Below are 27,771 nucleotides of genomic sequence, written 5' to 3'. Positions count from 1 at the left end.
GTACCCTCAAAGGTTTGTACCCTTAGCTGTAGGTAAATGTGCCTTTATTGGTACAGAAATTAACTCTGAGGAACATTTTTGTTTCCCTGGGGGCACATTAATGTTGTTTGTACCTTGGGGAGTCCAATTCTGTACCTTAAAAGGTATAGAATTGTGCGGTGCAGCCCCAGTGAGAAGCAAAGGTACAAAGTGGTGCCCTCGGTCTCGGGTCTTGAAAACGGAAACAATGGCCATCCTTCTCACGCTCCATTTCTCCCTGCTTGCCAAGCAGAATTACACTGAGGAAGAAGATGCTAGACCATCAAAAGCCTTCATCTGCCCCCCCCTACCCCCCCATCCCTGATTTACATGAAGCGGCACTGCTTCTTCCCCTGACACCCCCCCCCACCACACACACACACACACACACACACACACACACACCACCATCACCACCACCAGTGTCCACTCAATCAAGCCCTCTGTCAATATTTATCACTGTCGGCTGTGCTCGCTACGTGTGAGAGCACATAAATTCAAAAGATGCACCAATCAGCCAGCTGCTGCCGAGACGAGGGCCCTATCCGCTCGTCACTCCTAGCCGGGCTGGCCCCGCCCCCGACAGCTGGCCTATTGAAGCAGGCCACACAGCCGCCTCATTTTCCCCTCCAAGTCGGTTCAATAACTAATCTCAATTCATCTGGCAGTCGCTGCTGCTGGACAATGGGCAGGAGCGTGGCTGAAGCGTAAAGCCCAGCTGATCTTGCTCTCACAGTGCCACCTGAACATCAACTGAAATGAAAAATCAATGCATCCATTTCAAACTAAAAAAAAAAAAATCATATAGTGCAACCATCATCTGCTAGAAATGGAAAGGGTGAGGGAGAGAGATATCAAAGCAATCAAAACACAACATGTTGTTGTGATTTTGGGTTCTAAAATCAGCAAAACAGCGAGATAGGTGTTAGCGGGATTTAACACCAGATAAGAGCATGAACTTTTCTTTTTTTTCCACTGAACTGAACATTATTTGTTCACCGCAATATGAAATGATGAATGTACATTTTTGACAGAGTGCAGATGAGCGGAAGGCGTGTAGAGATTGGTGGGGGATGTGTCAGATGCTGGCCTATTATAGTAGTGTGCGTTGTCTCCCACCTGTGACGTTGCCCGGGAAACCGCTCCGCGTTGCACCTGTCAGAGGTCTGCCTCCTCCGGCCCGGAGCTTGTGGTCTCTGTAGACAGAGACTGCTCAGTAATTTAGAAGGAATTTGGGAAAGGTAAAAAAAAAAAATCACAGATAAAAACTTTCCTTCATGAAGGGCTGCGTACAAAACTGTTATTTCAGCTTCTGTCTGTGTGCTCTGCTGAATGGAGTTACTGTTCAAGAAATCATCTGGATATTTTATACCAGTAATGAGTTGTGGCCAGGGCCAAGTTTGAAAGAAACTCTTTTTTCCATTTGTGCAGCTTAAATAGAGGTAATAATATCTTGTTTTTTTATTCTTTGTGTTATTTGTTTGCGTCTTCTGACATAGACTGCTTTTGCAGTGTAGCTAATTTTTAATCACATTGTACTTAATCGCATTAATAGCACTAATTCTGTTAATTGTGATATGAATTCAAACACTTTATGTTTTGTTATTCATTGCTATTGCTGATAATGGCCTTGTTGGAGGGGTTTGTCCACCATGCGCCCAGGAAAGGGGGCGGTCAGGTAGCTGTGATTATCTGTGATCGTTTAGTTGTCCTGTTGCTGTGTTTTTTTTTCCATCTCCTGCCCTCCCTGGCAAAGTCCCGACTCTGACCAAAGACATGCCGCACTTCAGTGTTTAGAGGTTTTATTTGTCATTGTCCCACAAGCCAGTGTTTGGTGTTCATTGTCATCCAGTCAAAATGGTAGCTGTATCATTTATGTTTATCTGAACATTGTCAGCCCTGTCCCTCCTTGATCCCTGCGGCTTCTGAAATAGAAAACCCTGTCCCAAATGCGATTCAATTGCATTCAGCGGCATGATCCCTGCGTCACATTGTCCAGTCATTCTATCACACAATATTTATACTGGACCCTGTATTCCATAACAACACATTATGAATATGACCCTTCCTTCTTGACAATGACAGACTTGTGTGTCAAACTTATCTCCACCTAAACCCAGTGTCAGCAACCCGGCTATTGAACCTGAGCTTTGTGTAGCTCAGTGGGTAAAGTCTCTGTCCCTGTGACCAAAAGGTTGCGGGTTTGAGCCTGACCTCAGCAGAATAATCACATCTATGGGCCTTTGAGCAAGGTCCTTGACCCCCCCCCTAGCTCCATGGGAGCCACTGCAGGTAACTGTCCTTCACAGCCAAGCTGGTTCTCACCTATGTGTGTCTTGAAGATGGGGTAGGTGCAGAGAATCTCCCCTTGAGGATTATTAATCTGTTGTTGTTATTCATCTGATATCACAATAAAAGGCTGGTTTTAATTCTATTAATCCATCTTTCCATTAGGCTAATTGTTTTAAAAACTGCACTTGCGGTTAAAATCCCTGAATAGGTTAGTATGGAAACAATTTATACTCTCTGTAAAGTGATACATAATCATAAAATACAGATAAGAAAGATGCATTTAAAAATGGTTTTTGACTTTCACAGTTTAAACAAAAACTTAATTGACTGATTCCATATGTCATTTTTTAAAGTCAATAATTCCATGAAAATGACTGCATGAGGCAAGCTGGACCTCTATTGTCTACCACGCAGGCCGGCGGCGGACGCAAACATTTTCAAAACAAGATGTACAAGAAACAGACTCAAACAGAGGAACAAAAAAAAAAGATGAAAGTGTTCTTTTCAACCCAGAGCCGTGCTGGAAATGTAAATCAGATGACTGGAGGACACGGATGGCCAAGCAAGGCCTCTGTCCCCAACGCCAGGGCCAGACGCTGCTGCCAATTATTTACAAATCCGCACTGTTAATTGAAGACCCGGGTTGCTGGCCTGGAGGAAGCAGAGCGGGCCTCGGAGTTCTGCCTGGACTGACACCAACAAAAGAGGCCCGTCTGGAGCCTTTGGGACCCAAGCCTTTGGGAGGGCAGATGGTGCCCGGAGGAGAGATCTACATTAGCATGAGAATACAGACAGAGGTTGGGGTTTCTTCAGAGGACGGTGGGCATAAGTATCACCCCCCTACACACACACACACACACACACACAATTATATAACAGGCCGTCGGCAAACCAAGTGAGACCATCTCGGAATCTGTTGCCTGCAGTAAATCAAACCACAATGAGGGACATGGTGTCAATCTGTCGACACGTGTGGCGTACACCCGATTGTTAGGAAATTCAGCGCGGAAAATGTTCCCCTCAAAGCCCCACACCGCCTTCTAAATATGCAGCCTGAGCCTCCCGAGCTACGACTGAATAGATAAACCATCCATCCATTTTCTAATTTAGCGTTAAAAGATCAACACTTACTTCGTTAGCTGCATTCTCTTGTTTTAAATGTTAAATAGCACGGTAAATTCGACATAATCTCAGGAAAGTATAGCCTATTTCATGTAACACGCAGACAAGTTTTTACTACATTGTTTTTGAAATGATGGTTTCCAATAATAGATTTATGGCTTGTAATGTCACGCAGTCATTTTGATGTTTTCTGATACGTTGCTACATCACGGTATAGACATCCAAATATTAAGGAAATTGTGATGATTAACAAATGCTAGAAATGATCATCTGAAATTGCTGTTCATATCGGTTAATCAGTGTATAGTATGCAAAACATCAATGCGCAGAGTAAGTCACGTCTGTTAAATAGATAACAGAAAAACGACCGCCCAAAATAACCATTTAGCTATATGATAACTACGAATTAAGTTCGCACCGTGTATTAAATTTGCTTCACATTCGGAACTGGATTTTTATATTTGATCCATCGATGTCAGTTTACATAAGATCGCTTTTGTAGGAAGGTTAGTTTGTTCAACCAGGATATAAGCATATCTATTTAGTCATTTTATGTACTGCATACGGTTTTCAAACGGTACCCATACGGGCATATTATGGTGTAAATCCAGTAAATTAACAGCGGGATTGGCCGAAGTATGTGCAGATTATCGAACAGCAGCCAACTGCAGCCTGACCTTTTAAAAAACACATTTCCGCAGTTTTATAACCTGTGATTAACTATGAATCACCTCCTCAGTATAAGAAGTGCAAACTCTTTTCATGCAATATCCTGAGATATCTTATTCAATGTTTGTGGTTAAACTGATTCAATTTAATGCATTGCAATTATGTCACACTTTTTTTTGTTCGTCTGCGCGAGGAAAAGATTGGCGTAATTAAACTTGTTTAATTTGGTTTGAATTTATATTAGGTTTCAGACGGACTAGATGACCGTGATCTTAAACGCTACTCTGGATCTTTTCCAATAACCTCTTTTGGGACGAAAGATTAAGACCCAACAAATGTATCTCGGTAGTATATTCGCCAACGGAGTAATGTCGCTCCCTTTAGGCTGGATTATGTAAGAACCGGCATCCACGAAGATCAGTTTCATTCCTTAATATGAATATATGCGATACGTTATGTCTTTTGATAAACTCAAAATGGCAATAATTTTCTTTTGCATATTCATAAGTAACATAAACTAGATTATTTTGTTTTATATAGTGACCTATCCGCCATAGTTTTCTCTGAAGTTTGTCGAAAGAGACTTGTTTTTTTCCCCTAACGACATTTGCTTTGGCGTTAGTTGGTGTCGGGTAATTTAAATTTAAATGGTTTCCCCAGTTAAAAGCGTCCAACAAACACAAATGTTACATTTACAATTAACATTTCAATCAACAATTTACATTTAAATAGCTTCATGGCGAAACATCTTCAGCAGTCATTTGTCCTGTCAGATTATCTAAGTGCAAGACAATTCAACAATCACACAGCAAATGTATTTTCAACACGACTTAAATTTAATTGTAATTTATTTTTTATTGGATATCGTACAAAGCAATGTCAGTGTTTAAAGTGAACTCCATAAGAAAACAATTGCATCTGAATTTTACGTACAGGTATGACAAAGGTAGTCACCAAATAAATATTTAAAATATATATTTAATAGAATCGTCAACATTATTACAACATTAAGATATTTCCCTTTATCCCAAACTCCCCCACACGTGAGACCATCATCACTTCCTCTGTATGTACCGCTGGTTGCGCATTACGTAATACGTCACGCGTAAACGCGATGACGTTTTTACCAAAAGGACGATTTGAAAGTGGCGGGCTCAGCTGGATGGTGGACGGAGAACAGGAGTATTTCCCGTGTATTTGAATAAGAGAAATCGCATGATAGGGAGTCGTTAACGTGAAAGTAATCTTAAGACATACTGGTGTTACGATCCGCGACTTTTTGAGTTTTTCCGCAGGAACGGTGAAGCTTGACTTTTTGCTGATCTTTCTTTTCGGGGGGGCCGAGCGAACTTTCCAACCGTGAAGGTAAAACTGGAAGAGCCTCTCTTTATGGCCTATCTGTATACACATAATTAAACTGCTCATGATGGACACGAAGTTGCAAAAGGAAAGGGCTGTTACTGTAACTTTGTAGATTGTGTCGAGCCGTTAGTCGAATTGCTTCCTATTGTTATGTTAATCGGTATGTGCGCGTTAAATTTCCACTCTATGTTTAACTGTGGGACGACTGACAGAATATTGTCAAGTTTAGGATAACGGAATGACTTGCAGCTAATGCACGGAGGAAGGAAGCAATTTGGGGGCATAATCGAAGCTAGCCTGCTGCCATTTTAATGCTGTACATCCACCCCCATTTTCTGTAAATGTCAAGCGTTATTGATGAAGCTGGCTTGCATGTTGTAATGCCCTTCGTGTCTGCTGTTTTTTTTTTTGGGGGGGTGGGGCACCGATGTCGGGATCTCAGCATGACACGGGAGGATGAGAAGGTAATCCCCGTGCGGGTCGGCCTGCGGTGTCGCCCCCTGGTCCCCAAGGAGCTCAGCGAAGGCTGCCAGTGCTGCCTGACTTTCGTGCCGGGGGAGCCTCAGGTGAGCGGCTGCCGGAGGCGGGGGTCGGGCTTCCCCCATCGCGGCTGGCCGTGCTCTCACACCTCCTCTTTGTGCCGATGTAGGTGATTGTCGGCAATGACAAGGCTTTCACGTATGACTACGTGTTTGACCCGATGACTGAGCAAGAGGAGGTCTTCAACACTGCCGTTTCTCCGCTGATGTCTGGGCTCTTCAAAGGTAATTATCTGGCACTTTGATCCAAATGGTTACAATTTATGTATAGGATGCTAATGCTAGTGTTTGTGGCATTAGACAGACTGATTGGCTTCTCCAAAACTGTGGCCTGCAACACTTATAGCCTGTTTGTGACTAAGAATTCATTCATGTAGAAAGCTGGGTTAAGTACTTTGCTTGAAATGCTTGTGCACCTTGCACCTGTTAAATATTTCATGTGGTCTTTTCTCCAGTTAGCAAACACAGGTTCTTATTGTCCTTCCTGTTTTCAGTGTTACTAGAACTGATAATCTCGTTTGGGGCCTGTGCTCTGGTTCTCTGCAGGTTACAACGCCACAGTGCTGGCATACGGTCAGACAGGTTCTGGCAAGACCTTTTCCATGGGTGGCACCTACACGTCTGCCCAGGAGAACGAGCCAACAGTTGGCGTCATTCCTAGAGTGATCAAGAGAATCTTCCACGAGAAGGGCAAGACGGCCGACGGCGATTTTACCCTCTCCGTGTCCTACCTCGAGGTGTGATAATTTCAAGTCCTGACAGATACTGGGCAAAACACTGATTGTTTTACATAGACGCAGATTAATTTAAGACTAAATAAAGCTGTTTGAGATTTTGCCACGTTGCGCTAAAAGGTGTTCTTGGGACTGCAGCAAGTGTTCTCATTTTAGATGTCAAGCTTAAGGAGAAATTACTGTTCTCTCACTAATTATAACCCCGTGTTTCAGATCTACAACGAGGAGATCCTGGACCTGCTCTGTTCATCTAAGGACAAACCAGCCATCAGCATCCGTGAAGATCCCAAGGAAGGCATAAAGGTAAGGTCCCCTTTCTCAGGGGTCGGTATATGGAGCTATGGATGCTGGATCTCCACGGTGCTCATCTTCTCCGTTCCTCTCCGTGCAGATCGTGGGCCTGACGGAGAAGGAGGTGTTCAGCCAGCATGAGATGGTGAGCTGCCTGGAGCTCGGTAATGCTGCCCGGACGGTGGGCTCCACCGCCATGAACGCCGCTTCCTCCCGCTCTCACGCCATCTTCACCATCACGCTGGAGCAACGCCAGGGAGGAGACAAGTGAGCTGGCGGGGGGGGAGGGGCTTTAAAAAGACCCTGCTTTGTGGTGTCGTGCTCTGATTACTCTGATTATTTGAGCTTTCTACCCCACAAGGTGTGACTTAGTTAGAAGTAAATTACTTCTGTGGCACCTGGTCAGTTCTTGTCCAAAGAGTAAGTTTGGCAGTCAAGCTCAGTGGGCTTTATTGTCATATAGTCCATATACAGGTACAGAGCAGTGTGAAATAATGTTCCTCTATGACCACAGTGCAACATGCAGAGAGGAAGTCACGTGGGGATGGTTTTCACAAGACTTATAGCGCAAAACGCAGGACAGTGCAAAACAGGGAGGCTGGACACAAGAGCTTAGTATATAAATAAATATGGCAGCACAAAGGGATGGAATAATTATAGGGGATTGAATAAATAAGATAATGTAACCAGTTCTGGGGGGGGGGGGTGAGTATGTTCAGGAAGATGTACAGCAGGGTATTTAGTGTCCTGACAGTCTTGGGGCTGAATTGGGGGGGGGGGGGGCACGCCCTGCAGCTCTGTGTAGGTGTGGTTTCATGCCTTTTTTGGACACCCCGTATATTGGGTGTTTAGAGCGTCTGAAGGGGTGGCATGTGGGTTGCCTTTAAATGGAGCCCCGGAGTTGCGTTTGCCCCCCCCCCCCTCTGACACGTCCCCTGTCCCTGCCGCAGAAGCGAGGCAGTGGTGTCCAAGCTGCACCTGGTGGACCTGGCTGGCTCAGAGAGGCAGAAGAAGACCAAGGCGGAGGGGGACCGGCTGAAGGAGGGTGAGTGGTCCCACCTTGGGGGCGTGGCCATCTCTGAACTCCGCCCACCGACTGGCCGTGACTCCTCGCTGTCCCCATCTCTGTGTACAGGCATCAGCATCAACCGTGGCCTGCTGTCCCTGGGTAACGTGATCAGCGCCCTGGGAGACGAGAGTAAGAAGGGCAGCTTCGTGCCGTACAGGGACTCCAAGCTGACCCGGCTGTTGCAGGGTGAGGAGCTGGCCGTCGTTGCCCATTTATGTAGTTTAGGCTGTTTGCCGCTCTGCCTGTGATCAGAAGGTCGTTGGTTCAAGTCCCATGGCTGGCCGATTGACTTCACCATTGGGCCCCTGAACAAGGCCCTTAAGCCCCGATTTCCCCAGGGACTGTCTCTAGCCATGTAGTCATCAGGTAGCCATATTTAATACATTGTAATACTATTTACACTATTAGTTTTATGATGGGAATTGAGACTCTTAATTTGTCACCTCCTTCATTGGCTTTCATTGTGAAGTTGGACACTGGACTTTTTAATCACTTTAAATATGCTTCCTTCGGCTGTTTTACCTGCCCTAGAGCAGAGAATTAATTTAAGAACTCATCTGTAAATGGGTTTGTTCATTTTAAAAGGTTCGTTTCTGCGCTATACTCTGCATTGAAGTCAATTTTGATAATTCCTGGCTTCACATCATGCTATTGTAATAATGCAGTAAATATGTATTGCACTGTGCAGGGCTCCAGATTAAGACTTTATGAGCCGTTGGCGAGCATTTTAGTCGCCATGTGGAGCCCTGCTGTGACCACCGAGCCGTATGACATTTTCCACCCCGACTCTCGGCACACGCGTGATCCCTGCATTTTTGCGCATCAGATTCTCTGGGAGGCAACAGTCACACGCTGATGATCGCCTGCATCAGCCCCGCGGACTCCAACATCGAGGAGACCATCAACACGCTTCGCTATGCAGACCGCGCCCGCAAGATCAAGAACAAGCCCGTGGTCAATGTGGACCCGCGCGCGGCTGAAATGAAGCAGTTGCGGCAGCAGGTACGTGATTGGTCAGGAACGGTCCAAAGACAAGCACGGCGGGGGACAGTTGCTTAGAAATGGCCTGGCTCCACGTTGAGTCTACAGCTGGACAGTAATGCAATTTTACTAGTGTCAGCGTGTGGCTCCGTGGGCTAAGCCTGTGTGCCTTTAATCAGAAGGTCATCAGTTCAAACCCAGCCTCAGCACGTCTGTGGGTCCTTGAGCAAGGCCCTTAACCCCCAGCTCCCTGGGCGCCCCAACAGGTGGCTGCCCTTTGCAGTCAGCTTACTCTACAAAGAGCAGGTTGAGGGAGGTGTAAAGACAATTTCCCCACGGGGATCAATAAAAGTATCAATCAATTATTGAAAGGCTTGCGGTAAAACGTACAGGACCGTGATACTCAGTTTGAAGGCATCTGTCCCTGTCTTGCTTTGGGTTTGGGTCATTGTCACCCGACCAGCTGTCCCTTCCTTTGGGGGAGGTGCAACCAGTCTGTCCACCTACCCAATTAATGGGCAGATTAACATTATTGATCGCGGGGGAAAATTCTTTTACGCGCAGCAGCCGTTCCCACCTTCCAAGCTGCTAAAGGAAGTGGTGCGCTTAAGGCCGGCCCCCTTTTCCGGCTCGTGAGTCGTCTCCTCGTGTGATTGGTTTTTCAGGTGCAGGAGCTGCAGGTGATGCTTCTGCATGCGCGAGGGGGCGTGGCCCAGGTGCTGTCTGGGTAAGTGTGGCAGGCGGGGGCCATTCTGTCCTTGCATCTCTTGTCAGTCAGCCTGACAGAAAATTGATGTCACCTAGTGTTCATAGAGGATGTATGGGGGGGGGGTCTGTTGAAACATATTGTAAATTAAGAGTGCCTGTAAAATATCGAAAGGGGGCCCTGCTGAAGAAAAATAGCTCTCTCTGTCAGGACAACAGCTCCCCCTAATAGACATTGGTGGAGGGGGGGGGGGGACTCTGGTCTGCTTCCTTTGGGGGGGGCCCTATTTTAAGAAAGGCTGACGGTCAGCCAGACTGATTTATGGGAATAGGGGATCTTCTAGCTGTTTTATAGGATACACTTGCGTGGTCTGGCTTGTGTCTTATGACATGTGCCATTGCTATTGGCCCCCATGCTTCATGGTTCCCGTTCCTCGGTTCCCCCTCCTGTGCAGGGCGGAGCCGGCGGGGAATGTTTCGGACATCCTGGAGAAGTACCGCAGCCTCCAGGAGGAGAACGGCAAGCTGAGCCGTGAGCTGAGCGAATCCGTGAGCCAGACGGCCCTCATGTTCGAGCGCATCATCGTGGTGCGTGTCCCAGCCCTCTGACCCTGCCCCCCGGGGCCCTGTTAGCCAATCATATCACAGAACCGATATTGCCCGAATGCCGTTCATGTCACTGCAACGGGTATGTTGAGTGTGACCTCGCCTGCTTGGGCTTTCTGTTGCCATGGGGACCCTGCTTGTGAGTGTTGGACGTTGAGGATGTCGTCTAGGTGACCGGTTTCATATGTCTGTTTTTTCCCCCACAAGCTGCTTCACTGCGCCTCACGGCTGTGCACCGTGCGTGTGATTGTGATCCTGTCGTTTTAGTTTAACGGCACACAGGACGCGTCCCTGGAGCGCAGCTCCGGAAACCCCAGTGTCTGTAAGCCTCATAATGGCCCCTGACCTGATCGTTCTGGTCCTGCTGTTCTCACCATGTGACTCGTGTTTCCAGACGGAGCAGGCCAACGAAAAGCTGCTGGTCAAGCTGGAGGGCCTGAAGCAGCATGCCGCGTGAGTCTGGATGTCGTCTAATGCTGTGATCCACCACACCCCCCCCTTTGAAAATAATGGTTCCTTCCGTCTTGTTCACTTTGATTATGGCTATGTTAAGACTTACACAGTGATTGCATATCATTGTGTAATTCATCCTGTGGCTGATAATGTATATACTAATATGTACTAATTTACATATGCATATGCTAATATGTAAATGCTACATCAACACTAACAAGCAAAGGTTTAGTTTTTACACCTGTCAGTTTAACGAAAATGTTAAGCCAAGCATAGATAACCAAGCTGGGTGTCTGAGTCGGGGGTCACGCTGACAAAAATGGGAATGTGGGTGCAGATCCAGAGCTACAGTGACCCTGAGTGTGGGGGCTGGTGATTTAGACGCTCACATCCCCATATTAATGTCCGATGGCATCGTGGTCAGCTAACCAACCCGCACAATCCATCAGCAGCGACGTGCCGGTTTCGAAAATATTAACACTCGTCTAGTGTTAAGACGAAGTCGTCAGTGTCCAGCTGTCTGTGATCAGACAGTTAATAAAATTATAGTGTCTGATTTCCTCCGATTCTGGAGAAAATTGAAAAGTATCATGCCTGTCAAGAACGTAGATGTCAGGGCATTGAAACGAGCTGAATCCTGGGAGGTCGGGTGAGATTTCACTGCCGAATGAACTGCGTGCAGCTGCAGGCTGGATCTGCAGAGCCTGGTGGAGACCTTGGAGGACCAGCAGCTGAAGGAGAACATGGAGGTGATCCGTAACCTGCAGCAGGTCATCATGCAGCTTGAGGTACGTCGGGCGCCTCCCCGGCCCATCTGCCCCCCCCCGGTGCGTGGTTCAGGCCGGGTCATTCCTGAGCCTGCCTCATACAGTGAGTCAGGTTCTCCTGTCTGTTTCAGGATGAAAGTGTCGGAATAGCAGCCTCGATTGAAGCCATGGCCTCCCAAGAAGACGACCACGAAAATAGCCCAGCTGGAGATGCGGCGGTGGGGAGTCTTGTGGAAGAGTCCTCCATGGTGGGGTGTATTCCTGTATTCCTGTATTCCTCTCCTGTTTGCGTTCTCCTCATTCTGTCCCTAATCCTCCCCTTTGTTCTCATGCACTTTAGCCAGCCTTGAATTTCAGTTCGGGTTCTTCTCATCCTGTTATTTTGATTGCTTTTCACGCCGTGTGTTCAGCTCAGTCTGTCTCTCTCTCTCTCACCCTAAGCAGCTGCCGTCTGGCGCGGCTGTGGATAAATCTTCAGCCGAAGCATTCACCACCCAGCACGCTCTGCGCCAGGCTCAGATGTCCAAGGAGCTCATCGAGCTCAACAAAGTTCTGGCCCTGAAGGAGGCCTTCGTCAAGAAGATGTGTCAGAACGACAGCCACCTGGAGCCCATGCAGTCGGAGCATCAGGTGGGAGCCGGCTGTGTGGCTCAGAGGGGTGAAACGCCGTGCTTGTGATCGGAAGGTTGTTGGTTCAAATCCTCGTTTCGGCCTTTCTCCCGACAGGAGAACATGAAGAGCCTGCAGGCATCTGTCGAGTCCTTGCAGAAGGAGAAAGAGGACCTCATCTTGGCTCTCCACTCTGCAAAGAAGGACACCAACCAAGCCAAGTAAGGGGCCCCCACTCTATAACCATTGGCCGTCCTTTCATCACTCCTGTCCTCCCCTGCACGGATTTTACAATGGCTTCATTTTGTCTCACTGATAAGGAAGATGTGGGTCAATGAGGCTTATCACTAAAGAGCCATTTTAGCCCTGGAGCTTGCTTTATTGCCTCTAAATGAGTTGGGCTGTTTGGATTATACACTTCCACATGTATGAGGTGGGTGATGCATTGTGGCAGGTAAACTCTTCTAGCTCTGTGTTAAAGACGGATATTATTTACCTGGCATTTCCCAGCCCAGTCCCTCCCTGTTCCTATCCAATGAAGGACTACAAATACCTGTACAGATGTGTTAGGAGCTGGAAGGGAACAAAAATGTGGACTGTCTGGAGGTCCCTGAGGACTGGATCCAAACATTGGGGGGTATGGTGTATCACAGGCAGAAGGGCATCTCAGCCACCTGCTTTCACTGTGCCCCCCCCCCCCCCCCCCCAGGCTCAGCGAGCAGCGCCGGAAGAGGCTCCAGGAGCTGGAGGGGCAGATCTCTGAACTGAAGAAGAAGCTGATGGAGCAAGCCAAGCTGCTGAAGCTGAAGGAATCGTCAGTACGCAATGTGGCCAAGCTCAACCAGGAGATCCAGGTGGGCCGACCTAGGAGTGTGGCCCTCAATCTGCGGCCTTATGAACTGGATCTGTATGGAAGGTTCCCCCTATGCCACCAACCAGTCAGCGCTTGCGTTTATGTTGTGTGTGTGTGTGTGTGTGTGTGTGGCTGTTTTTTCCCCCTCTTTCTCCATAAAATCACCTTAAGTAATGCGTCCCCTTCCCCAGCAGTCCTACACATGCACTTGTTTACACTTTGTCTTCTGCACCTGTTCTCTGTCCGGGGGGTTGCAGGCCATGAAGTCGCAGCGCGTGCAGCTGATGCGGCAGATGAAAGAGGACTCGGAGAAATTCCGTCAGTGGAAACACAAGAAGGACAAGGAGGTGCTGCAGCTCAAGGAGAAGGTAGCGCCCCCTACTGTCTGTTGAGCCGGTCTAAGGCTAAGCTTAGCTAACACCGAATAAAATGTCTGCTCGGCTGTTGTTGGCTACACTCGGGTTTGAAAGCCCTTTGTCCACAGGACCGCAAGCGGCAGTATGAGATGCTGAAGTTGGAGAGAGACTTCCAGAAGCAGGCCAACGTCCTGAGGCGAAAAACGGAAGAGGTGAGCTGCTGTCATGCCTGTTTGACCCAGAAGGTTTCCTTAACAGTCATGCGGCACTGGAGTTGACCTGTGTGTGAGATCCACGTGTGTGGTTGGGTCTGAATGCAGGAATCCGGTGGTGTAGCAGAGTTCTGCGGCTTTCAGGTTTTCAGTTTCTGGTTTTGCCATTTTGTTTTCCCCGCTTAAGCAAGTGAGGTATTTCAGTGAAAGCATTTAGGCCAGGAAACTTCAAAAAGTACTACATTGGGTCATTCCGGAGATGTGGCACCAGCAGGTTGTTGGTTCTCAGCCCAGTGCGCACGGAGGAGGAATGCCACGCTGACGCGTTTCCCCCACAGGCTGCGGCCGCAAACAAGCGCCTGAAGGACGCCCTTCTGAAGAGGAGCGAGGCGGCGGAGAAGCGCAAGGATACACAGAACCGTGGGATGGAGGGCGCGGCCGGGAGGGTGAAGGTACCTGACACCCCACCGTCGTGACATCAGGCCATGCGTGTGACCTTGGGGACCCCTCTGACCCCTCACTTGTGGCCCACAGAGCTGGCTGACAAACGAGGTAGAGCTGCTCGTGAGCACAGAGGAGGCGCGCCGGCACCTCCACGACCTGCTGGAGGACCGCAAGATCCTGGCCGAGGAGATCTCACAGCTCAAGCAGAAGCTGGAGGCGGGGGAGCGTCCGACCGCCAAGGTCCGGGTAAGAGCTTCCAGAGACGGTGTGAGATTTCACCGACCAGCCATTATTGCGTGTTTTACCGGCCTGTCCCTCGTGCGCATTAATTACATAATAATTGACCAGAGGGGGCTTTTATTTCGGCGTGGCGTCTGATCCGCTTACGGCTGTCCTCCCAGCGCCGGACCTTCACCATCGCCGAGCTGGAGAGCCAGGGTGAGCTGGAAGCTTCTCTGGGGAAGCAGGTGGAGAACCTGGAGACGGAGATGGGCCTCAGGTGAGTCCGGCGCCCCAAACCCCTTGCCGGATACCCCCACCGCCCGCAAGTTTGTCAAAGCATCCCCACCCCCCCTTTCAGGAGCGCCCAGATCGCAGACCTGCAGCAGAAGGTCCTGGATGCCGACAATGAGGGCAGAGTGAAGCAGCGCTGGGACAGCATCACCAGCCTGCCTGAGGCAAAGTGCGCCCTCAAGTTCCTCATGTCCGAGGTCAGCCTGCTGGGGGGGCATTTCAATGATCTACGGTGGATGCAGTCAATTAAAGAAAATGGCACCTAAAATACTGCCTTCCAGTTTAGGATTTATAACAATGTCATCGTTTAACAAAGGGTTTATGACAATGTCATGGTTTAACAAAGGGTTTATAACAAAGTAGAAGGGTTTGGCCTTCAGTAGGGTTACGCTCAGATGAACCCATCTTAAGTAGAAAATATCGTATGTCGAATATGAATACGTGATTTAAATAATAAATTAGATCTGTCATGGTTACTCGATTAAAATCGATTACTCGAGTATTAAAAAGCATCGATAAAAAATTTCCCTCTCGATTACCTGGCAATATGGCGGAAGGAGAACGGCGCATTGAGGATGAGGTCTAAATAAAGAGCGAAAGCATCTGTTCTGTGGAAGCACTTCGCCAAAAAAGTCAATGAAAATGTAATCGTCTTAGTATTGCAAAGCAGAACTTTAATATCATCACAGCACAACTGCAGTGCAAATACATCTTAAAAGAAGGCATTCAGGTTTGATGGACTCACCCAGTAATGCGAGGTTAGACACACATGTTTAGCTTCCCTGAGTAGCCTAGCCAGTCTTTGTCATCACTTTGACTTAAATTAAGAAAAATAATTTATATGATTCCTGTATGTGAAAATTAGAGTTGATTTTTTTTTTTGTGAAAGTATTGTGTTAGGGCTGAACAATACTGGAAGAGGTTCACATTGTGATATTTAGGCCTAAAAGTTGAAAATGAACTATATAGACAAGTAGAACTTATTTGTCTTGTTTACTTATTCATGTTATCTAGCAGCAGAGTCTGTCATATAGGTTGCTGGTGCCAGCAGACACACAGCAGTGCCGACAAATTACTTTCTTCAGCTCAATATCATCTCTATGGAATACAAAATATTCCCATGCAGCAGAATACAAATGCGTTTTCGTGACCAGTTCTGTTCGCTTTTCTCCTCTTCACTTATTTTTAATTTCACACTAACGTGCCGCAAGATCTGAGTGAGTACAGCAGTAGGGAGGAGAATGATTATGGACCTCAGACTTTTTAACTTTTTTTTAACATGTATTACATAACGTTGAAAAGGAACCATCATTTAAATTTCAACGCTTGCCAAGTTTGGTTTTCTATAACTTCATAGATTGAACTTGGCAAGCTATTAGCGGTCCTTGTGATGTGAAAATTGCATATAAATGATGTATGTACTCACAATTACTACAGACACTGGAAACGTGGCTGCTCCCATCGCCCGGCAACTGTAGAAAGTATCGTACTCCATGTCGCTACCCTGGGCGATATTTCACTACTAAATGTGTGTAGGTATTGCACTGTCATGGATAGTCGAAATATTGATGGTCGAACCATCGCAAAGTGAGGACCATCTGTACTCATGAGGTTAAACTTCCTAAAGGACGGTTTTAAAAATGCCTGGACTATTTACTGTAATGTTGTCTCAGCTTGTGTGTGTCTGGGGTCTAGAAGAAAGTGTTTTGATTTTCTTTTTTCCTGGAGCAGCTTGTGTCCGCCAAGGTGGGCGACGCCAAACTGGCGAGTGACCTGAAGCAGGAGAAGGCCAGCTACTCGGACCTGCAGCGGACGCTGGCCGACGAGCGCAAGCTGATGTCCGCCATGGACATGGAGCACCAGGCGCGGCTAGTGGAGCTGGAACAGCGCCACCAGGAGAAGGTGCGGCACCCGGGGTGCAGCCGGGCGGATCTCCGATGCACGAGGGCTTCAGGCCCCGATATTCCCCGTGTCTCCTAAACTGCCTCGGGACTGAGATAATCTACAACCTCTGGCCTGTCCCACTGAGCCGCAGAACGCCGGTTGTTGGGGAGAGGGATCGTCGATTACCAAAAATAAACTATATATTTACAAGCCACGCCCCTTTCACGCCCACTTGCAGAAACTGGAGAGCGCAATAGTAAGGATATGTTTGCAAACAAGTTATAATGTTGACATTTTCCCGTTAATCGTGTGTAAATCCCCCAGCTTGAGAGGCCCTTCAACCCTCAGTTAACTGGGTTTAGGATACAGGAATGGATCTACAGGGTAACAGTGGTGCTTTGAAGGGCGATCAGAATGCCTGCCTCGTTCCTGCAGGTCCTGTATCTCCTCAGCCAGTTACAGAATAAACCCATGGTGCCTGAGGCAGCGGAGGAGGCGCAGGAGGAGATGTCAAAACGAGAGCGCGAGCTCCTCCAGCGTCTGAAGTTCCAGGTGAGTCGACTCCCGGGACCGTCTGGAGATCGGCTTTAATGGCGCCTCGTTAACCCAACCCTGGGGGACATCTTTGTCGGCAGGAAGACGAGATCGAGAAGATGAGGGAGCTCAGCGAGCAGAATCAGAAGCTGATGGAGGAGAATGAGCAGTACAAGCAGGTTTGGGCAGAATAAGAGGTTGTGCATCACAAGGTTATAATGGGTTTAAGTCCTGAATATTGGACTAGCTTCTAGTTAGTGGTTATGGATCTATTTTCAAAGGCTGTTAGGTTAAGTCCCAGGATACAGATTTTGCTCTAATACCCCTAATCCAACCCACTCAGCTAACCTAAATTATTAGTGATAAAAATCACTGTTTAATTGGGCTCAAATGTTAAAAGTAGCAGAATAAGGTGTTTTAGTGTTGATAACATATGTCCTCACCATCCCCCCCCCCCCCCCGCCTCGATCTTTGCTTTGCAGAAAATGGTGCTTTTGCAGGTGGCCAGTGGGAAGAAGATGAACAGCCTGCTCACAGCAGCCCCGTCTCCAGACTCGTCCTTCGAGTACGTGCCCCCCAAGGTAAGGCCGCCGGGCAGCGCGCCGATGGACCTCTGTGACCTCGCCATGCCCGACCTGATCTCCCCTTCCCCGTGCCCCTGCAGCCCAAAGGTCGTCGGTTCACGACCGCCAAAGCCCCTAGCCTCGCCTCCACCATCTACGTCGAAGAGCTGGTGTCTCCGTCTGACTCCGAACAGGACGAGGACGAATGGGTCCCGGAGAACACCGACAGGGCTCGGAGGAATTCTCGAAAGAAGTCTAAAGTGATTGGAGTAAGGGTTGCCGGATCCGTCGCAGAAACCTGGCCCGGTCACCCAATCTTGCTGTGGGCATGTTTCAGTGAAAGATTGGCGAGTTTCTGGCTCATTTTTGTGAATCTCCTCTCGTTCACTTCCACAGTGTGCCTGCAAGGGGCGCTGTGGCAACAAGCTGTGCCGCTGCCGCAAAGGGAAGATGGCCTGCGGCGAGAACTGCCAGTGTGACCACGATAAGTGCCGCAACATGGAAATGGCATCTCCCATCGTGGTGAGTGCGAACGCCAGCCGGTCTACACACACACGACACTGACACATGTTCCATACTGGAACCAAATCACTTTGAGACGTTACTGGAGTAGAGTGGAAGATACTGAGCAATTTAATACTGAAGCTCCTGGTTTGCTTGTGGGAGTTTTACTCGCTCCAAAATGTTCTGAGGACAGAAGGAAAAATGATTGGTTCAGAGATAACTAATGACATTGTAGAGGAGGCGGGCCCAAGCAACTAGAGGAAGTGGGACCAATCTGATGTCTTGCTTAGACCGGCCTCCTCTGCAATCTGGTTATCTCTCTGAAACAAACATTTTTGTGTAAGTAAAACTCCCGCAAGCTCTGGGTTTTTGATTCCTTTTCTCCACTACAATCCAGGAATCGAGTGAGATGGAAGACGGATCAAAAGACTCCATTCTCACCCCTCAAGACCCCACTGCTGTGAGCCCTGGAGACTCAACCTTCTTCAAGCCCCCCTGTGTCACCCCCACCATGAAGGTATCGGCCGTCACCTGTTTGTGTAGGGTCCCGCAGATAGGGGGCGCTCATGAACGCAGTTGAACATAGACTCACTTTTACAGAGTACTCAACTGGTAGACAAACCGCATTTTTACTTTCTGGACCGGAACTTTCCGGCTCCTTTCTGGAAAGGTGGTGGTTCATGCAGGAAGTTCACGCACAGTCCCACCTCTCCCCTTCCCCACCACAGGTGCTGAAGGAGATCGGGGACATGAGCCAGGTCTCCGTGGACCTCAAGCTGGAGAGGAAGCCAGCCGTGCTGGACGAGGATGACGAGGAGCGCTGCACCACCAGCCTGCTGAAGAAGAAGAAGCGTGCCCTCACCAGCAGCCAGAACAGCTTCTTCTCGGGGTGCACGCCGATCCGGGAGGAGGCCTGAGGGCAGCCGCCATGAACATTCCATCCTCCTCATCTTTACGTGTTGGCCCAATGTCTTTATTTGTGTTTTAATGTCTGTGACGTCAGAATAAACTAATGGCAATAGATGTTTTCCTCTCGTTTTTGAAGATAAGTGGAGCCTGCAGTTGCACTAACCAGTATGTGATATCGTGAATAATTTTTACGTGGTTTAGTCATTATGGAATCCAGTCAAATGTGTGTTGTCTAACAAAATAGTACCTTTTTTCCACTTGAAATGTACATAGACCATGTTGTGTAAATACTATTCTTAATGAATCACAGTAAAACTTTCTCCTAGACATGTGTACATGCATGTTCACATTTTGAAATTAATAAAAGATCTTTTTTATTCTTGCTCGTACAATTTATAATGATCTTGGGCAGTTAATTTCTTTCTGGTCTTCCAGAATGGTTCTGTAGTCCTTGGCAGTGACACAGCCACTGAGAACACGTCCTGGGCCCGAGGAAAGCCATGATACTGCAGCCCAAACCATCACTGACCCACCACCGTGCTGCACTCTGGGTACACAGCAGTCTGGGGGTTAAAGCCTCTTTGGAGCTTCTCCACACCGTAACTCTCCTAGATGTGGGACAGACAGTGAAGATGGACTCATCAGAGAACAATACGTGTCACATTGTCTAAAGCCTAAAATGTGCTGTATTGGCACCATAGAAACTGATGTTTGGCATTAGCACGAGTGACCAAAGGTTTGGCTATAGTAGCCTGAACGTGAATATTGACCCTGTGGAGCTCCTGATGAGCATTATGTCGTGTGGATTGCAATATTTTATGTACAGCTGTGCTATTGCTCTGCTAATTCAGCCTTCACACTATGCTCTCACTGAGGAATGTGCGATCAGTGAAGACTGGCCATCAGGCCGCACATATATAACCATGGATCCTCAAACACTATTTTGGCCAGTGTTACGGTTCCATTGTCTAACCCCTGTGCATATGTGTGTGTATGTTTACATATATAATTCTTTTCTTTTTGCTTAGACCAATGTTTCTCAGCCAGGTGCTCGGGGACTCCGAGGTAACCCCTACCACAGTTCACTGGGAGCAAAAATATGGCCCGTCTGCCAGACCCGAGAGGCAGTTTGAGAAACACTGGCTGTACACACATACCGGACCTATATGCTCCTAAACTGTACTTAATGTGGCTTGAAATCCTCATTAGCAAAATGTCATTCCGTATCCGCATAAAACTCTGGCTTTCAGTTCATAATCACCGCAACAACAGACCCAGATGGACGATTTCTGAATCCACTTGCGGGTAAACTTAGCTGCTCGGAATAAATGAATACGAAGTAGCTTTTCAGCCACTCATAAGATTTGTTCGGTTGAAATGGTAGGAATATAGCTAGGGGCTACCTGTGCCCAGATTCTCAATGAAACAACCGATTGTGGGATGATTTGCATAATGAACAAAAGTTACAGGCGTGAAACAAAGCGGTCTGAAGCATTTATTACAAGATTATACTCCAGTTGACAACTTTGTCCGAAGGGAAACGCTCAAAATTTGTTTTCATTATAGTAATAGGCAAACTTATTTTTCACAAATCCTTCTGTACATAGCCCATGCGAAGCAATAGGCTAATTAGATTTTTAACATTTTCTTTGTTATGCTGAGGACTATTTTCAGGTTATCTATCGTGTGTTTGTGTGTGTGTGTGTGTGTGTATGTGTCAGCTTGTGATTCAGCGCAAACTAGGGGCCAAGAAAAAGAACTTCAAGGCGATTATTTTTTTGGCAAAAACTTTAGTGGTTAATTAAGAAAAATTGAAAATGCATCGTTGCCATTTTTAATATGACTAGCATTTGAGTTAATGGAGCATTTACACATCGGAGTAGATATATCCTCTGCTTCCAGGAAGCAATTACTCGGACCACTTTCCCCATAATCCCTATGGTCTGGGCCCCCTGCCCCCAGTCCAAACTGCAGTTCGATCTGGCAGGTAGACATATCTTCAAATGAGGTGTCTCTCTGCCTCCCCCTTCTAATTCCAAGCTCCTGTCTCCTTTCATTCCGTGTGCGTTATTTTCCTTACAAATGCATTTTAATCGGACTCCTGCTACAATTGAAAACCCCTTTGTGTAGACTGTTTTGTGCTTGCGTGCTGACAGTGCTCAATCGTTTTAAGTAATCTGTCACGATGTTATTTCGTAATTTTCTTAACCGTAATTTCACGACATATTACTGAGCAGGTGCCAGATATAAGGGGAAGAAGGGTTTTCTATGGGCCTATATATAATCTAACAATGTCCCGTTGAGATGCGAATCTTGGGAGTTCCAACTCTCTAGTTCTTCATTAAAATTCAAATTAAATTCTCGCAAGATGTATGGCCGCCTGGGCTTTACAGGAGACTATTCCTGCTTAAAGCGTATGCTGCGAGGCGACGCACAGAGGTCACGCCGCTTTTAAAGCCGGGCTGCGACACGTGATTTGAGCCCGTGCACGGTGCCGCGCGCTTCCGCTTCTTCACGCACAGCCGTAGCGACCCACGTCCCCAAACTCCGCGTTTCTCTACAAGGTTTCGGCGGACCGCTGCTGTTTTATCTGATTTTTTCCCCCATAGGACTTTCTTCCTACGTTGCGGGGGAAGCGGCCTCGAAAACGTTGTTACTGAAATACGAAACGGTATCTTTATCCAGCGCCCACCCACGTATTTACTATTATAGGTGTGTTTTGCTCAGTCATACTTGAAACGGGCTGCCGCCCCCCCAGTCGGACGGTCGCTTATAGCTGACCTGAAGGAGCGTGTTTAAATACGGAGTGTCGACCCCCCCTGTAACACGGTAAGGAGATGAGCGCTTGCTATGGTACAGCATAATCCCCTGACCCAGTATGCACATTCTGACATAACTGTACCACCTTTTTAAAACTCCATTTAAATGTTAAATGGCATATCGTGCCAGCTTTGCTTTTTATAATTTCCTGTCCCTGTGATGTGCTGACGGGGTAATTCCTATAAACAGTTACGCGCTGCAGTTTTAGCTAATGCTTGATTTGCGTTGCTTTATGCATTTGTTTATTTTTTAATAACTTGTAAATCATTCTGCACAAACTTCGTAGGAAACGGAATTAAGCACCGTAACTGTTACAAGAAATACTCCGATCTTCTATGTAATAATAATAATAATAATAATAATGAATAGCTTAATGATAATCATCATAGTGATTGTGCAAAAACCCCTCCGTATATTTACAAATGGAAAGATTGTCATCCCACGAAAATAAATATGAAATGCCAATCCTTTAAAACATGCCTCTTAATCTCGGAACGTTTCACCTGCTTTACATTTAATGTTTAACGAATAGCATCAAACGTGTTGTCAGTTTTCGCACAATACAATAAACGTTCAGATGCATGGATAATGCATTTTGACAGGCAATCGGGGCATTTCCTGTTTCCTCCCACCGCTGACAGCATGCGGAGCTTTGGGGCTTTGAGGGCGGGGGCATTTTATGGGGCAGCCAGGCAACGTCAGCTAAGTTAATGGCCAAGGGGATTTTCTGTCTTACAGTCGCTGCTGGTTTTCCAAACGATGCCTTTGTGAAACGACATCTGCAGAATGCTGGCAAATGCAGCCTGTAATTTCCATTTTACTTTCCCATACGAGTTACTTTCATCCTTATTTGTATATAAATATCACACGACATCATGTAATTAGCAAATTGTATTATACAAAGTAACTTTTGTCCACTTTCACAGGTGAATGTTAACTTGAAGCGATATACGTGTTTTCTTTTGACCTACTCTCGCTGGATGGGAACTGGCATTTTGTAATTTCAGTTACTTTAACAAGAGGTAGATAAATTACAAAAAAACAGGATTCCATTGAAATATATATATATTTTTTTGCGTTTGTAATATAAGTCTACCACTCTACCCTCCAGGGTTCCACTAATACCACAGTGACTTAACATATAAACAATGCATGTAGTAATATTTATAGTTATTAATTTCATATTTATATTTATTGTTACTCCAAAGCAGCAGAGTTATAAAGAAATCACAGCTTTAACATGTAATATAGTCAGGTGCTGAGAATAAAGTTTGTACCTTTTAATGAAGAGGTAGCTTAGGCTGTAGTTTGAAACTCAGTCCATACTGAATTCACCCACAACATGATTTATGCAACTGCCACGATTTTCTTTTAAATTACAATGTGTCTGATAATCTGATAAACCTTCTGGATGGATGCAATGTAAAAACACAACTACTCATTATAAACCAGGAGTTGTTCTGGGCGTCTGCTGAAAACACTGAATATCTCTATGAACTCTAAACAGGAGAATATAGTGTCAAATGAATGTGTCAATGAAATCACCTGCACTCACTTGACACCCAAATAGGATGAGAATTCAGAGATGGCCAGTATAGGAAAGGTATAGCCAGTTATAACCAGTATGGAGCCAAATGTTTAGCCCATGTTGTAATGTTTATAGACTAACTGATAGACTCTAGCTGTGAATTGTGACTGATTCAACCACTCATTTACGTTCATTAATCTGTAACAGGTCAGCATTCTAGCTGATAGTTTGTTAATGAACTAACATAACTTGTTGGCTAGTCTGGCATCATCACCAGTGACCTGATATAGTGGTGAAATTTGTGTTTTTCACGACACAAAGGCTCTTTGCAAGAGAATATGTCATACCATGGAAACTTTATCCCAGAAAAGTTGTGCTATTTTTAAATTTCATTTGAGAGAACTAACGACTGCCTTATGTGACAAACACCCCCTGAGAAGATTTGGTGATGTGGACAGGGTGGATGTGGGAATTTCAGCCCCGTCTCCCTTCGGGGGGGTCTGAATGTTTTCAGTTCCCACAAAACTGCTTGCATGGGATGATGGCGTGCTGATTAGCATAGCTTCACGCTAGCACTCATCTGTCCCTGCACCAAGCTTAATGCATGTGAACTGGACATATTTTGGGTTACTCTCTCTGTCCCTGCGGTGTCAAGAGTCATAAATCCGTGTCTCTCATGGGTCGATGACTTATAGCGAAATTATCTGCATATAGAAATTCAGGGCTGCTAAATGTGCATGGTAGAATGCCACTATATTTCTGTTTGTGAGGTGGATTGTTTTGCCCAGTAATTAGGATTCGTAACAGGCGCACGATCAGAGGCGCATGTCATATAAAACATACACGCGTATCACCTGATAAGCGTGAAATTAGCATTATTTTAGATATCATCACGAACCATGTTGTCAGACGTGTTTGAAATGGTCAGTTCTGAATTATGCATGCTTGTTGTTGGACGGAAAGCAGAGACGGACCTATCATTCGAACTTTTCAATTATTAACGGGTCTTGTTGCATTCATTGTGATGCTTATTTGGCCACATTAATCTCACAGTGCTTGTTGATCATAGGGAAGAACGACATGATGATGTAAGAATTATAACCCATTAATTTATTCACTCTTTCCTGGGCTTCAGACTGTATTTTTGTCAAATCTTTGGCCACCTTACCTTCCTTAGTTCTGTGTTAATTTGTTTCAATAATATGACGCCAAGTCACATAGCATCACAATACAATATCTACCTTTGCTAGTCAAATATTTCACTATCGCAAACTTTGGTACCTTCTTCACTGATTTGAATCTTTTTGTTCTTCGCCCTGAAGGTGCGCTTTCCCGGAACTCTGCAAAAAAGTAAAAACCAAAAAAAGGGAAAATCTGGTAGCGATAAAATATTTGTCATTCAACATTAGCATCAGCTTTTTAGGGGTTCTTCATTCGGTGGGTGGAGAAGTGCCTGTTTTTTGGCTTCTTAACGCTGTTCCACTTATTGCCATGTGGTGATTTCATTGAATTTCGAGGCCTTTGTACCCTCGGCCATAAATCTTGTCTGACGGGCTGTCCACGGAAAAACACAAGCCCTCTTGCAGTTGATGATTCTGGGAGTGACTCGAGTGGAAGTCCTTGCACGACAAAGGGAGTGGGATTGGTGAGCACAGCCTTGGGGTGTGTCAGCCGAGATCACGCTGACGAGCCCTTTGTAGTCCTCCCTTAATGTCAGAGTGCATCACACAACGTAGGGTTCTCCTTCAGTTTGCGTAGACCTGACCCGGGGTGTGCTCTGGTCTCGCCGTCTTCAGAAAAAATGTCTCCGAAATGAGGAGGTTCTTGCAGAACAATGCCAGGGCCTGCCGCTGTATTGTTACGGCGACGATGAAGTGAAACCCGATTGGGTGTGCTCACTGTGCTGTCGTCCGCATGCCCTCAGTCCTCGTCTTCTGCAGCCCTGACAAGCTGGTCATTAGCGCTAGTTTCCCTTTAGCGATGCCAGGTGCACCTGCATTCCGGATCCCAGTGATTAATCGGGGACGCGACCTAACAAGTGGGTCCATGTGTCGGTTCGCTGACCCTGAGCCATTGGCTCATCCTGGTGACTCTAGCGGCTGGACTGTGTGCCCAGAGTATCTAGGTCCTTCTCATCTGTTGAGTCTTTGTCATCATGCATTTAAAATGATGTATGGTTCAGTGGGTTAGGACTATGTGCCTGTGAGCGGAAGGTCATCGGTTCAAATCCATGGATAAGCAGAGTGATTGCACTGCTGGGCCCATGAGCAAGGCAGGGATTAGTGGACCTGTTTTTCTTTCCAGAATTGCTTTAAATAAAAACAGCTGCTCAATAAATTTCATTATAAAATGTTTTAATTAAACCTAATCAGAATAATATGTCAGTTAATTGGTTCATTTGATTTGCTTTCTCATAGTCACACGACTGATACCTCTATTGAGCAGTAACTGGGTATTCCTCCCAGGCTAATTCAGGTTAAGCACATGCTTAATGCTATGGTAGCATGGACTTGAACAAACAACCTTATGGGTTCAAGGGTCTTGTTCTTCTGCATCTAGCGTGTACTGCTCGGCCAGCCTCAGCGGCGACGACAGCAGATCATTGCAGACTCGTCTTTGCTGTACAGACTGTGGTTTTAGCAGGCCACGCCATTGTCATTTGACAACACAGATATTTCCTTGTCTGCATTTTACGTCTCACGACACCCAGAATGCCTGGGGTAGCTCCTTGCTACATTGTTGCACACTAAGGGAGATGACTTCCTGCCTGAGCGGTGCACAAAGTGAAGCCACTGGGCGTGAAGTTCGCTGATCAGTCACGGGAGGCACTGGTTGGCGGGTGAAAGGCTGAATTCAAATAGTGTCAGCAAGGTGAGTCGACCAAACGTTTTGGTCTCGTTCTGCACAATATAGATTGACCAATTGTGCAACTTTACCTGACGTGTCACATTGCTAGATATTTTTTGATGATGTTGACCCAGACATGGCTTAGAGGCAAAACTGAGAAAATGTTGGGAAGCAGGAGGCTTCGTGACTCGAGCGAAAGAGAGTCCTGCAGCTGTTTTGCATCACATTTATTGGACGTCATTCATCAGACTTTTCTGGAGAATTCTGCCCTGACATTAAGTGTGAGAGGGAGAACGAGACTGGGGTCTTAAAATACCCCTATTCATAACCAGACAATACGTGTGTCATGCAGGCAAAATGTAGTCCTCCGTATAATTTAAGTTCTTGTACTCCTACATATCACACCAGCGCTTTGAACATGAACTCAACAGCATTATTTAATCATCATTTGAGGAAATGGTGTTTTTTTTCTTTCTTCTTTTTTTTTTTCTCCAAATTTTATTTATTGTTTTTTTTAAGCAGTACTGAATTAAAACAGGAGATTAATATGGTGGGGTTTTTTTTGTTTTTTTTTTACTTTATGAATTTATGATAAGCCAGCACATTCCTCTAAAACTCACTGATCATCCAGTGATTTCGATCACATAGTTTCTAGTAGATTATTTTAAAAATTAAAAATACTTAAGAAATGATTCATAGCGTTTATTCAATGGCTAAATGTTAACGTGCTGAATCTTGGTGAAGGCCTTTTCTAAGCCCCTGATTAATTTATCGTATGATACAATATACTACCCCAGGATAATTGGTGACATAATCTAGATTTGTAGGTTATTATATTAAGATGCTACAGTTGTGTTCAAAATAATAGCAGTCCGACATGACTAACCTAATCAATCACTGTTTTTGGTAGAAATTATATTTCTACATGGCAAATTATTTACTAGTAGGTGTAGCAGAGTAATGGAAAACCAACAGACCCAACAGTCATGACATGCATGCTGCTGATTATGTGTAACAGAATCATTATTTGAAAGGGGCGTGTTCAAAATAATAGCAGTGTGAAGTTCAATTAGTGAGGTCATTCATTCTGTGAAAAAGCAGGTGCCAATTATGGGCCTTTTTTAAGGAAGGAAGGCAGCAAATGTTGTACATTCTGAAATTCTGAGTAAAATGGGTCATTCCAGACATTGTTCAGAAGAACAGCGTACCTTGATTAAAAAGTTGACTGGAGAGGGGAAAACATATAAAGAAGTGCAGAAAATGATAGGCTGCTCAGCTAAAATGATCGCAAATGCTTTAAAATGGCAACCAAAACCTAAAAGACGTGGAAGAAAACGAAAAACTACCATTCGAATGGATCGAAGAATAGCCAAGATGGCAAAGCCAATGATCAGCTCCAGGAAGATCAAAGAAGGACTAAAGTTACCTGTGAGTACTGTGACAATCAGATGACGCCTATATGAAGCCAAGCTATCTGCAAAAAGTCCCCGCAAAGTCCCATTGCTGAAAAAAAGACACGTGCTGAAGAGGTTACACACTGACTGGCCTAAAGAGAAACACCGCAACATTTTGTCGACTGATGGAAGC

At 46.2% G+C, this 27,771-nt stretch overlaps 2 protein-coding genes across 3 annotated transcripts in view; both read left to right on the top strand.

The window, feature by feature from the left end:
* The first annotated feature begins 3,000 nt into the window (after positions 1–3,000).
* On the top strand, positions 3,001–19,369 carry kif4 (kinesin family member 4). 2 transcript variants are annotated; one of them, XM_072706643.1, is made up of 31 exons: positions 3,001–3,129; positions 5,906–6,029; positions 6,113–6,227; positions 6,549–6,739; positions 6,950–7,039; positions 7,128–7,294; positions 7,978–8,072; positions 8,163–8,282; positions 8,923–9,098; positions 9,743–9,804; positions 10,238–10,370; positions 10,783–10,841; positions 11,524–11,629; positions 11,740–11,856; positions 12,053–12,238; positions 12,335–12,438; positions 12,927–13,071; positions 13,328–13,438; positions 13,555–13,638; positions 13,977–14,090; positions 14,173–14,328; positions 14,484–14,581; positions 14,663–14,792; positions 16,327–16,497; positions 16,915–17,031; positions 17,115–17,192; positions 17,496–17,594; positions 17,678–17,845; positions 17,973–18,098; positions 18,478–18,597; positions 18,809–19,369. In XM_072706643.1, exons 2-31 carry the CDS (start codon positions 5,907–5,909, stop codon positions 18,995–18,997), a joined length of 3,750 nt encoding a protein of 1,249 aa, XP_072562744.1. In that variant the 5' UTR covers positions 3,001–3,129; position 5,906; the 3' UTR covers positions 18,998–19,369. The 2 variants fall into 2 exon arrangements, with proteins under 2 accessions (XP_072562744.1, XP_023700548.1); XM_023844780.2 differs by lacking the exon at positions 3,001–3,129 and adding an exon at positions 5,173–5,466.
* Positions 19,370–21,494: 2,125 nt separating this feature from the next.
* Positions 21,495–27,771, top strand: part of ammecr1 (AMMECR nuclear protein 1) — a 49,448-nt gene continuing 43,171 nt past the window's right edge. Inside the window, exon 1 of the mRNA XM_023844816.2 lies at positions 21,495–21,818. The gene's annotated coding sequence lies outside the window, so the exon portion shown is untranslated. The remainder of the gene's footprint in view (positions 21,819–27,771) is intronic.

This window comes from Paramormyrops kingsleyae, chromosome 24, assembly GCF_048594095.1.
Source record: "Paramormyrops kingsleyae isolate MSU_618 chromosome 24, PKINGS_0.4, whole genome shotgun sequence".
Classification (NCBI taxonomy): domain Eukaryota; kingdom Metazoa; phylum Chordata; class Actinopteri; order Osteoglossiformes; family Mormyridae; genus Paramormyrops; species Paramormyrops kingsleyae.
The sequence above is the reverse complement of the archived record's forward strand: the minus strand, read 5'-3'. Positions and strand labels throughout refer to the sequence as shown.